The 12,281-nt window shown below is 41.0% G+C and overlaps 1 protein-coding gene across 3 annotated transcripts in view; it reads right to left on the bottom strand.

Annotated features, from left to right (window-relative positions):
* tle2c (TLE family member 2, transcriptional corepressor c) overlaps nt 1-12,281 on the bottom strand; it is a 65,274-nt gene that overhangs the window by 12,840 nt on the left and 40,153 nt on the right. For all 3 annotated transcript variants that reach the window (XM_060906222.1, XM_060906223.1, XM_060906224.1), the window contains exons 8-10: nt 9,358-9,374; nt 5,827-5,961; nt 2,625-2,678 (exon numbers count right to left, since the gene is read on the bottom strand). In XM_060906222.1, the coding sequence (XP_060762205.1) occupies nt 2,625-2,678; nt 5,827-5,961; nt 9,358-9,374 (206 nt within the window). The remainder of the gene's footprint in view (nt 1-2,624; nt 2,679-5,826; nt 5,962-9,357; nt 9,375-12,281) is intronic.

Below are 12,281 nucleotides of genomic sequence, written 5' to 3'. Positions count from 1 at the left end.
CACCGGACTCCCAGCCTCATAGTGGGAGGGACATGGCAGAGCTTTCCGCGAGGAGACTGGTGATTGGTGAAAGTGGCCAGATATTTTCTTTGATTGGCAGCTCATTTCAACTATAGACAGGCAGCGGTGAATCTCAGTTCAGTCCCATGCGGATTCGCAAGTGCTGTGGTGTATTGTAAGAGATCAGCTTACATTTCGATTTCATTCATTACATACGGTTTCTACCAGCTTTTTTAGTTTGTATATATTTTCATTGTAAATAAAGTGTAAATATAGTGTTGTCAAGTTTGCTATCTTAGTTCCAGAAATTTCATTTATTTGAGTGACTGAACTTGAACTTGAGGGGGCTAGTCAGCTAGCAAGAAAGCTGCACACGGATGCCAAGCATTGCTGATTTAATTTTGGCGAAGCCATTTGCCAGTCTTCCTTTCGAGGAAAAAATTAAAATTAAAGAGCAGGGTAGACCAACGCCTCAAATTGACTTGGTGAAAAAGGTAGGGAATAATACTCGTTCCTTTCAGCTCTCCTGGTACGAGAAAGTGAATTGGCTAACAGCAAGTGACCCACATCAACAACAGTAAATAGGCTACTTTAGTAATATGTCATGGATGGACCAAAAATATAGAATCTATTTAAAATGTTTATGCTGAGTATATTATATTGGAATATATATTTCTCTGGATATGAATTAAACACAGCTACAATTTGGAAAACATTTTTAAACAAAAACACAGCCGAGAACATTTCACACTGCAGGCCTGGATTAAAAGTGAAGGGTTATCAAAATTGTCAATAAAACATTTCTCAGTCAAAATAAGTAAAATATAGGGAAAGTGTCATTGAATGAAATGTGTGGCACCCAGCTCTATGTTTGGCTCCCCAAGGTCAGTGCTTGTGCCTATTCCAGAACACTCTGCTGTTACTGCTGAGGTTCCTGACAAAGAGCTGCTTTCAATAATGATCAATTTTTAAACAACATGCCACAATTTTAAAATATAAAATGTTAAAATATACCGCACGGTGGTGTAGTGGTTAGCGCTGTCGCCTCACAGCAAGAAGGTCCTGGGTTCGAGCCCCGGGGCCGGCGAGGGCCTTTCTGTGCAGAGTTTGCATGTTCTCCCCGTGTCCGCGTGCGTTTCCTCCGGGTGCTCCGGTTTCCCCCACAGTCCAAAGACATGCAGGTTAGGTTAACTGGTGACTCTAAATTGACCGTAGGTGTGAATGTGAGTGTGAATGGTTGTCTGTGTCTATGTGTCAGCCCTGTGATGACCTGGCGACTTGTCCAGGGTGTACCCCGCCTTTCGCCCGTAGTCAGCTGGGATAGGCTCCAGCTTGCCTGCGACCCTGTAGAAGGATGAAGCGGCTAGAAATAATGAGATGAGATGAAAATATACCCCCTCCCCAACACCACCATCATGTATATTGGACAGTAGGCTAATGGGCCAAAAGAACCTGTTATTTCACAGTTTGTGACCCTGCCAACAATCAGCCAGATCAGAGGCAAGAGTATGGGCAAAATTGATGTGTTTTTTCTTTTTTCTTTTAAAATCTGGAAATATCGTAACCGACCACCCTCCCCTGTTTGAAAGACTACCAGCCGCCACTACAGCTTATATACCGTGAGTAGAGAAAAACAAAATGATGAAGCATGTTACTGAACCAACCGAGGACGAAATAAAAACTGTACTCAAAAACAAAACCCCAAAAATTGTTATCAAGTATTTAAAGGAAACAATATTTTCTGTTCCACACTCCAGGCCAGTCGGTGGCGGTAATGCACCTTTAAGTTGGTTTGCAAACCGCCAAAAACCCTAAAGAAGAAGAAGACGATCCCTCCAAAATATAAAAAAAGCAACAAAATATGGAATGAAAGTATTTTGATGGTATTTTGATTTTTCAAGAATTATTATAATCACATTTTTCACAAATTGCTACTGTCATTTCGCCGGTTTGTTTACATTCTAAGTGGAAAGTTTTTATTTATCGAATTTGCAAAAAATTAAAATAGAAATGCTCTGTTTCTCAAAATCCAGTGAATGTGGATAGAATAAAACAGTTATTCCACTCAATCTCGTCGTACATGGCTTATAGCCAACTCGGCGTTATGCGCCTCGTTGGTTATCAGCTCATGTACAACTTGATTTCATGGAATAACTGTTAAATACACTCTTAATATACCGACACTGCATATTTACGAGGATAATTTTTTCCAAGTATATTGCTAGAAAATCAAAAAGAGTGATACGAGTAATTGGGAGAGCCCAGTAGTCAACAGAATACAGAATCACTATGTAGCTACTATTAATGTTTCTTTCGAAATACGTAAATACCTGGATATTAAATAAATAAACCAATAAATACTGCCTTAAATCCAGATCTTTATAAACATGGTGCAGAGTGACTCCTCACTGGCAATTAACGCATGGATAATAAACATGGTTTTGGTAAACTGGATTTGTGGTTGTAAACTTGTAATCTTAAATCTGACTTGCAGCTGTTCTAGTGTCTGCTCCGAGTTGTGAAATTCAAGCATGTCCTGACTGGGGCTTATAATTATAGACACGATGTTGATGTTAGGCCAGGGCCATGGAGGAAGCGGCAGGAACAGAATAATTAGGCCGTACCTCTTTAGTGCTGTCCCGTTTCAAGCTGTCCTCATTTTTCTCCACTTCTCTGTCCTAAAGGAAGAAGCAAAATGCCATCAATTATCTTCCTCTTTCATCATCAGCCTGTATACGTCTATATAAGGAATTGCAGTGCCCGAAATCGGTTTTATTTCTGTCTAGTGACATTTATTTGCACTGAAACTTCATTCTTTCGTCTTTAGTAAGCGCTTTATCCTGTTCAGGGTGGTGGTGAATCTGGAGTCTGTCCCAGGAACACTGGGAACGGTGCAAGAATACAGCCTGGATGGAAGAACACCAGGCCATCGTAGTGCAAAATGCACACACAAGGGGCAATTCAGCATAGCCGATTCATTTACTAATATGTTTTTGGGAAACCGGAGAACTTGGAAGAAACCCATGGATACACGGAGAGCATTACAAAACCCATAGTCACCCATGCTCAGGCTACCTCAATGATCCTGTACTTACTAGCACTCTAAGCCTCAAGGTGACCTTGTTTTCTCTGAAAGTGATCATGGCACACATAATTTAATGGAGAAGAACAGTATTCTATCCACAACCATCCACATTTTCCACTTTCCACGTCTCGTCTCATCAGTATGCATCATCAGTATTCCAAAGGCATGCTTCCAAGGAAGCTGTAATATTCTCTACAAGGCATTTCTTTGTGCAACTAATACACTGCTATGTTAAATTACATTTTAATATTTTATTATCATCGGTATCTAAGATGATAATGCTTCATTGTGTTCCTGACACCATGATATTAGTGTCTCTAACGCTTTCATGTTCACTATTTAGATCATGTAGGAGATTTGTGTGTGTGTGTGTGTGTGTGTGTGTGTGTTGGGGGGAGTCTCATAAATAGTTCTGATGAAAAGAGGAATAAATAACAATAACAGCAGTCTATATTTAATACCTGATCAGCAAGTGCGATTTTACTGTTTTATTAGTGGGAGAAGGTAAGGTCAAGCACGGGACAGTGAAGGGTATGGAAGACATTAGTACTGGTGTATAATAAATACTGTGCTATTCATGTGCTGACAATGAAAGAAATAATACAGACATTATGTCTGTAGAACGTCTGTCTCACCCACCCACAATTTTCCGTGAAATTTACCTCAAGTTCTGCCAGTCCTTTGGTGATGTCATGCACACTTTTAATGTGGTTCATATGACTAACTGTAAGCTGTACAAAATGGACAAAACTTCACAGTGATTCGCTATAAGTCATCTTGGACAACTGGAATTTTTTTTCCCCTTGCAATGTGGTATTGTTTTTAATCCCACAAGCTTCCACAGTTGTACCTGACAGCTTGACAACATGAGGTTTCATGTTTCAGTATTTTATTTGAGGTACATACTGTCAGTCAGTGTTGCAGTCGAGTCACTAAACCTTGAGTCTGAGTCCAGTCTCGAATCCTCAGTGTTCAAGTCCGAGTCAAGTCCAAGTCATTAAAAAAATTTCAAGTCGAGTCCACGATTGATCCGAGTAGAGTCCGAGAACAAGACTCCAGCCGCACCATTTGACGGCGGCTGTTTTAGCATCATTACCATTAGTTTGTTCCTGAACATGACGTATGAACAGGTGAGTGTGCTTCTCTTTATCAGGGAGGGTGAAGTATTCTGTCAGAGATGGTTGGGAGACGGATGTAAGTGCAGAAGGTGTGTTTATTAATGCAAGTGAAGACGGTAAACAATCCAGAACGGCAGGCAAAATCGTACAACAGTGAAACAGGCAATAGGTCGAGCGAGGCACAAACAGACTATCATAGACTCGGCAGAATCAAAGACGAGAAACAGGAAATCAGGGATCGGGAACCCAAACAAGGAAATAAGGCTCGGTAATGTGTCAGCAACGCCACTCAATACTTCGCAAAGTAAGTGTGTTTTCACAGTTTTTATATCGGTACGCTGATTGCACCTTAATCCTGTGCAGGCGCGAGTCGTTTACAGCATGTGTGCGAGAGTCCGCTTGGTGCTTGGTCCGGAGCGCACCCGAGAGTCTATCTGATGCACGTGCCAAGGCGCGCAGGTGTGACACTCTTGCATAAAATTAGTACAAAATTAATGTAGCTCTAAATATCTTGTGCCAAATTATTATGGCATGTTACAAAATATAAAGAAAAAATCAGAGTCCTCGTCTCCAATTTACGAGTCCGAATGCAGTTAATGCACGAGTCTGAGTCCAAGTCTGAGTCATCAGTGCTCAAGTCCAAGTCAAGTCACAAGTCCTTAAAATTAGGGCACGAGTCGGACTCGAGTACTACAAGTCTGTATACTGTATATAAAGATTTATACTTTTAAGCTCTTGGATATCCTCTTACAGTAGCTCCAGTGCAGGTATCAGACTCATTAGGTGACACTGGGCATACCTAACAACCTGTGTTTCTCTTTCTCTCTCTCTCTCTTTCGTCTCTTCCCTCTGTCTGTCGAGTTACATGTCGATCCTGAGACACCAATGATGCTTTCTGCTCCTCGGACCTGCCTGATCCATCCTGATGCCCTACTTTTGGCTGGAGTCTCATCACATCGCTCCTGTGGAGGACGGCCCCATACAGAAAGTCAAAAGTCGCACTTGGAAGACGCTCTGGACACTTGCAGTAATGCTTTTATGGCTGAGGACTGCAGTTGACTTGCTAACTTTAGGACTGCAGTTGTTATGAACAGTTTATAACTTGAACAAAACAGACTTCATGCTAAAACTATAATGAATTTCCTGGTTACACAATTGCACTATGACTATAGATGACACAGTTATAGAAGTGAGTTATTTATAATCACGCTATCTGTTATCACCCAAATGAGGATGGGTTCCTTTTTGAGTCTGGTTCCTCTCAAGGTTTCTTCCTCATGTTACTAAGGGAGTTTTTCCTTGCCACCGTTGCCACAGACTTGTTCATCAGGGATAAATTAGGGATAAAATTAGCTCATGTTTCAAGCCTTTAATATTCTGTAAAGCTGCTTTGTAACAGTATCTGTTGTTAAAAGCGCTATACAAATAAACTTGACACTCTAAACCCACTTGGCTAATAGACCGTTTGAGGACAAATCTGAAGTGATTTTTCTGCATACCGCCCCTTTAAAACCTGGCTTCCCATGCAAAGGATCTAATGAAGAAACAGTATGAGTCAATCAGCCCAGGATATGACACAGCGTTTGTTGTTTGTGAGTCTGTGTGTAAGTGCAGGAGCTCTACCCGGGGTGTGGGAACTCGTGGTTTTCCTTCTGCACTGCTTTTTTTGCTGTCTGTCACAGACTCGGCTGAGCAACCTAGCGGCAGAGGCAGCCTCTGACCCACGAACTGACTCACTGCACCCGAGTCAGCAAAACTCTGTTAAACAGCATAACAATATACATTAATCACCATATACATCATACCTAAACATATATGAAGCATTTCTCAAAGTACACTGTCCATGACAAAATTATTGGCACCCTTGCGTGAAACACAATTACAAGTCGTACTATTCTCTCAAACAACTGGAGCAATTACACACCACTCATCTAACAAAAAACAAAACCTTCCAGCAACCCTATGTTTCAATGACTTATGGATTTTTTTTTAAATATATAAGTTTTATATATTAATTTAAGCTTATCCTGAATGAAAGGTGCCAATAGTTTTGGAACTCACTATATCAAATACATAATGAATTTAAGACTGTATATAATAAATGAGAGTGGGGCAAAATAGTGATGCTTTTGACTAAACTTCGAAATCTTTCATGAGATTAAACAGATGTTATACCACAGCGCTGTTGAATTCTCAAATCTAATCAGCCAGAAGGTGATTAGTTTTCTATAAGAGCAGATCTGACAGTAGTTCTGGCTGCAAGCTTTGTACAAACCCAATTCCAAAAAAGTTGGGATGCTGTGTAAACTGTAAATAAAAACAGAATGCGATAATTTGCAAATCATGGAAACCTTATATTTCATTGAAAATAGTACAAAGCAGGGCTTTGAACAGGTTCAAGGAACGAAAACGAAAACCAGGAACTTTTTCTATTTCACATGGAACAGAAACGAAACCAGAAACTTTATTATTTTTTATGTTCCGGAACAGAAACGCTTATTAAAAATAATGGTAACCGGTTAATACCGGTTTTTATTTCGTTCCTCAAAGTTTCCGTAGCCTACAAATAAAAAAGCCATTCTCCTCCTGCGCAAGTTTCTATGACCCGCTGGGGTTCACTTCCTGTGTGACGTTCGCTGACTGAATGGAGAGAGCGGGAAGGTGGACTACTATCACGTCTCCATTACTGAGTGTCTGAGCAAAGGAGAGCCTGAACGATGCAACCTCCCTATTGGCTGTTTGTAAAAATGTATCAATTGTTGCCCTTCCCACGGGAATCATCGCGGGCTCGAGAGACGAGACCTGACGAGTTAGTTCGTTGGTAGCAGAACAAAATGTCTGGACACAAATCGGGTTTTCAGAAAAGGAAAGAAAATAAACGCAGGGTCGAAAATACAAAAAAGGAGGCAGAAAATGCAAAACGAGTTTTAAGGTAGGACAAATGGTTACTTTTCTGAGGCAGCCCGCCGTGGCTGCAGGCTTTCAGTTGTGTCATTGAATGGTTACTTTTCTGAGGCAGCCCGCCGTGGCTGCCTGCAGGCTGATTTATTATAGCCCATTTAGTTAAAATACTTGATATAAAATGTTTATAGTTATAGTTATGTGATGGTTGTCCTGATTTAGACTGTTTTTTTTTGGGGGGGGTTGCGCGATGTTGCACCCGGGTCCAGATTAGGGCAGAACCGGCCCTGGCTACATTTCAGGTGTAGTTTTTTTTATGTATGTATGTACTTGCATAGATGTGTACTTGGTCTTCCAATATGGCGCCTAACAAAATCTCGCGGTGCGGTGACGTCATGCGGTAGCCCTCTATAGGGCCTGACTAGCCTTTGGTAACACACTAAACGAATTCTCTTTCATTTTTGGCACTTTTTCTGTTTGTGTAGATGGGAAGACATACTGAGAATCCAAATCGCCAACATTTGAAATAATAATTGTTTTGAATTATTTCTTGTCTTATTTAATGAAGGTTGTAATAGAATTAGCCTACATTTGGCTTAAGCTGGATGAGACAGAGACATAATTTTATAGCCATTTGTTAAACAGCTGACAGGGAACGTAATTAACAGTTCCGGGAACGAAATTTTTTTGTTCTAACCGGTTCGGGAACGTCTATTTAATGGTGGAACCCAAAACCAGAAACGTTAAAATTCCGTTTCTGTTCGGAACGAACCAATAGGAAAAAAATTCTGGTTCAAAGCCCTGGTACAAAGACAACATATCAAATGTTGAAACTGAGAAAATATATTGGTTTGTGAAAAATATCTGCTCATTTTGAATTTGATATCAGCAACACATTTCAAAAAAGTTGGGACAGGGGCATGTTTACCACTGTGTTGCATCGCCTCTACTTTTAACAACACTCTGTAAACGTTTGGGAACTGAGGAGACCAATTGCTGTAGTTTTGAAAGAGAAATGTTGTCCCATTCTTGCCTGATATACAATTTCAGTTGCTCAACAGTTCAGGGTCTCCTTTGTCGTATTTTGTGCTTCATAATACGCCAACTGTTTTAAATGGAAGACAGGTCTGGACTACAGGCAGGCCAGTTTAGCACCTGGACTCTTACTACAGAGCCATGCAAGAAATGTGCAGAAAGCAGTTTGGTACTGTCTTGCTGAAAGAACGAAGGCCTTCCCTGAAAAAGATTTTGTCTGGATGGCAGCATATTGCTCTGAAACGTGTATATATCATTCAGCATTAATGATGCCTTCCCAGATGTACAAGCTACCCATGTCATGTGCACTAATGCACCCTCATACCATCACAGATGCTGGATTTTGAACTGTGCACTGATAACAAGCCGGATGGTCCCTCTCCTCTTTAGCCTGTGATTTCTTGATAACATGATAAGCTGTACTTTTTTGCCTTATTAACAAGAGTGAGGGAAAAATTGATGCTGGTGTTTATTGCCACTTATGCTGTAGTGCAAGTCATAAGAGGAACATTAAATGAAACTATAAATGGATAAAAAAAAAGCACATCTTGTTCTTTATTGAATTAAAAACTGTAATCGTTGGCAAATTGCTTCAGGATGTGATGTCATTAAAAAATTAATCAACTTCAGTTTGGTATCAGTGACTGCTTCTCGTCAGTCACATCACACCGCTCCATCGCTGATTAATTTTGCACAATATCCTGGCATGTATTATTCCTTTACCTAATTATCCCAGGATGTGACACAGTATTCGTCAGTATTGCACAATCATTACTGGCAAATACGGTGTCAATAATTACAAAACAAATAATGAAGAAAATGCATACAATTATGTATTAAATTATACATATAATGCAGTTTGGTTTGTTTGTTCTGCAGTAAATTATATAACACATGAGTGCCTGCAGTATGTTTAGCACTTCACTGTACTAGCCAATGGGAAACTGGAGAGAAATAAACAAGTAATATATAAACCAGCCTAATGCTGCACCAAACATGAAGGCTATGCACACTCCATTTAGCCCACTGACTGATGATCCCGTGAGAAACCGGATTTGTTGCACAGCGGTTCCATACACGCATAAAACAAAATCAATAAGACTCGCTTGCAATATATGTCACAATTTACATAGTAGTTTATAGTAAATTTTCTCTAATGGTAGTCATTCATCTACATGCTGACACACACTGATATACATAACCATGGTTCGTACTCACCCTGTTTGGAGCACCATCTAGAAGAATGAAAGAAATAAAGAAAGAGTTGAGCCTTTATTCAAATAACTACAAAATAAATACAGTCACATGTCATATCATAATGAAACACTGGAGTAGGAGCAGGGTTCAGTTATACATTGCATCATCACAACACTCAAAACACTGTATTAAAACATGACTGACTGAGACATTAAAAGAAAATTACGGATTTTTTTTAACCTGTGCCACATTTTTTGCATCTCTTTGGGTCCAAATATTTACTAGGGACAAAAGCGATTGGGATAGGTCCAGTATTGGGTTAGAACGCTATAACTGGCAACTGCAAAACAGCTATGGGGGAATCATCCGCCTTAAACTAAACCACTTCTTTATACCATGGACAGTCCATCCATTAATCCATTATCTATAGCCGCTTATCCTGTCCTACAGGGTCGCAGGCAAGCTGGAGCCTATCCCAGCTGACTACGGGTGAAAGGCGGGGTACACCCTGGACAAGTCGCCAGGTCATCACAGGGCCGACACATAGACACAGACAACCATTCACGCTCACATTCACACCTACTGTCAATTTACAGCCACCAATTAGCCTAACCTGCATGCCTTTGGGGGAAACCGGCACACCTGGAGGAAACCCACGCGGTCACGGGGAGAACATGCAATCTCCACACAGAAAGGCCGTCGTCGGCCACTGGGCTCGAACCCAGGACCTTCTTGCTGTGAAGTGACAGCGCTAACCACTACACCACCGTGCCGCCCCACGGACAGTCTCATAATGTTATTAGTGTCTGAAAGCATGGGTGGTATAGTGGTTAGCAATGTCACCTCAAAGCAAGAAGGTTCTAGGTTCGAGCCCAGCGGCCGACTGAGGCCTTTCTGTGTGGAGTTTGCATGTGTCTGCGTAGGTTTCCTCTGGGTGCTCTGGTTTCCACCAAAGACATGCGGTTAGGTTAATACGGAGCAGCCTTGGCCTGAAGGTAGGGCTGAAGTGCCCTTGAACAAGGCAACTAACCCCCAACTGCTCCCCAGGTGCTGTAGCATAGCTGCCCACTGCTCTGGGTATGTGTGTGTGTTCACTGCTTCAGATGGGTTAGGAATTTCTCTGTGCTTGAGTGTACGTGTGATAAATAAAGGCTTCTTGCTTGCTTCTTGGAAAGAATCTCTACAGAGATACACTTGGATCTGTTTAATAACTGTAAAGAAACTGGAGAAAATGACTGTTTCTAGAGCCATTGCTTCACCTTTCTCTTCTTCTGGTCTCTGATGCAGCACCCCATTCAGCGCCTGTAGTTAATTACCGCACGGAGACTGTTTTCTGATGTTTACGAAAGGAGAAGTCACACAGAGTTCATGAAGAAGTCTATTTCCAAAGTAATGCCTGAATATTTAGCTGGTTACGACAACATGGATGAGGCATTTGAATGCGTTGGTCGTCCCTATTTATTTGAGCCAGAGTATACAGACAAAGCGCACCGAGAAATTGAAGAGAGGATGACGAGAGAGAGAAAGAGAGAGAGGCGCACTCTTTGCACTTTTCATTCAATCACGGCTAGTCTCTATTATCTCTAAATGTATCCGATGTGCAAATATTGGCATAACAACAGTCTTATGACGTCAGGTCATACAACATGTAAAGAAGTGCTTTAGCTTGATGCAGATGATCACCCCACAGGATTACAACCCCAATCCCAAAAAAGTTGGGACGCTGTGTAAACTGTACATAAAAACAGAATGTGAAGATTTGTAAATCATGGAAACCCTATATTTCATTGAAAATAGTACAAGAACAACATATCAAATGTTGAAACTGAGAAATTTTATTGGTTTTGAAAAATATATGCTCATTTTGAATTTGATGTCAGCAACATGTTTCAGAAAAGCTGGGACAGGGCAACAGATGACTGAAAAAGTTGTGTAATGCTAAAAAAAAAAACCTAATTTGGTTAATTGGCAACAGGTCAGTAACATGATTGGGTATAAAAAGAGCATCCCAGAGAGGCAGAGTCTCTCAGAAGTAAAGATGGGGATGGGTTCACCACTCTGTGAAGGACTGCATGGGCAAACAGTGCAACAATTTAAGAATAACGTTCCTCAATGTAAAATTGCAAAGAATTTGGGGATCACATCATCTATGGTCCATAATATCATTAAAGGATTCAGAGAATCTGGAGAAATCTCTGTATGCAAGAGACAAGGCTGAAAACTGACATTGGATGCCTGTGATCTTCAGGCCCTCAGGACACACTGCATTAAAAGCAGACACGTGTCTGTAGCGGAAATCACTGTATGGGCTCAGGAACACTACAGAAAACCATTGTCTGTGAAAACAGTTCATTACTGCGTCCAGTTAAAACCAGATATAAACAATATCCAGAAACACTGGCGCCTTCTCTAGGCCCGAGCTCTTTTATGATGGACTGAGGCGAAGTGGAAAATTGTCCCGAGGTCTGACGAATCAAAAGTAGAAATTCTTTTTAGAAATCACAGACACCACGTCTTCCAGGCGAAAGAGGAGAGGAGCCATCCAGCTTGTTATCAGTGCACAGTTCAAAATCCAGCATCTGTGATGGTATGAGGGGGCATTAGTGCACATGACATGGGTAGCTTGTACATCTGGGAAGGCATCATTAATGCTGAACGATATATACACGTTTCAGAGCAATATGCTGCCATCTAGACAAAATCTTTCTCAGGGAAGGCCTTCGTTCTTTCAGCAAGACAATGCCAAACCGCTTTCTGCACATATTAAAACTGCATGGCTCCATCATAAAAGAGTCTGGGTGCTAAACTGGCCTGCCTGCAGTCCAGACTTGTCTCCCATTTAAAACATTTGGTGTATTATGAAGTGCAAAATAAGACAAAGGAGACCCCGAACTGTTGAGCAACTGAAATTGTACATCAGACAAGAATGGGACAACATTTCTCTT

Source organism: Neoarius graeffei, chromosome 23 (assembly GCF_027579695.1).
Source record: "Neoarius graeffei isolate fNeoGra1 chromosome 23, fNeoGra1.pri, whole genome shotgun sequence".
In the NCBI taxonomy this organism is placed as follows: domain Eukaryota; kingdom Metazoa; phylum Chordata; class Actinopteri; order Siluriformes; family Ariidae; genus Neoarius; species Neoarius graeffei.
This window is presented reverse-complemented; position numbering and strand designations above follow the sequence as displayed.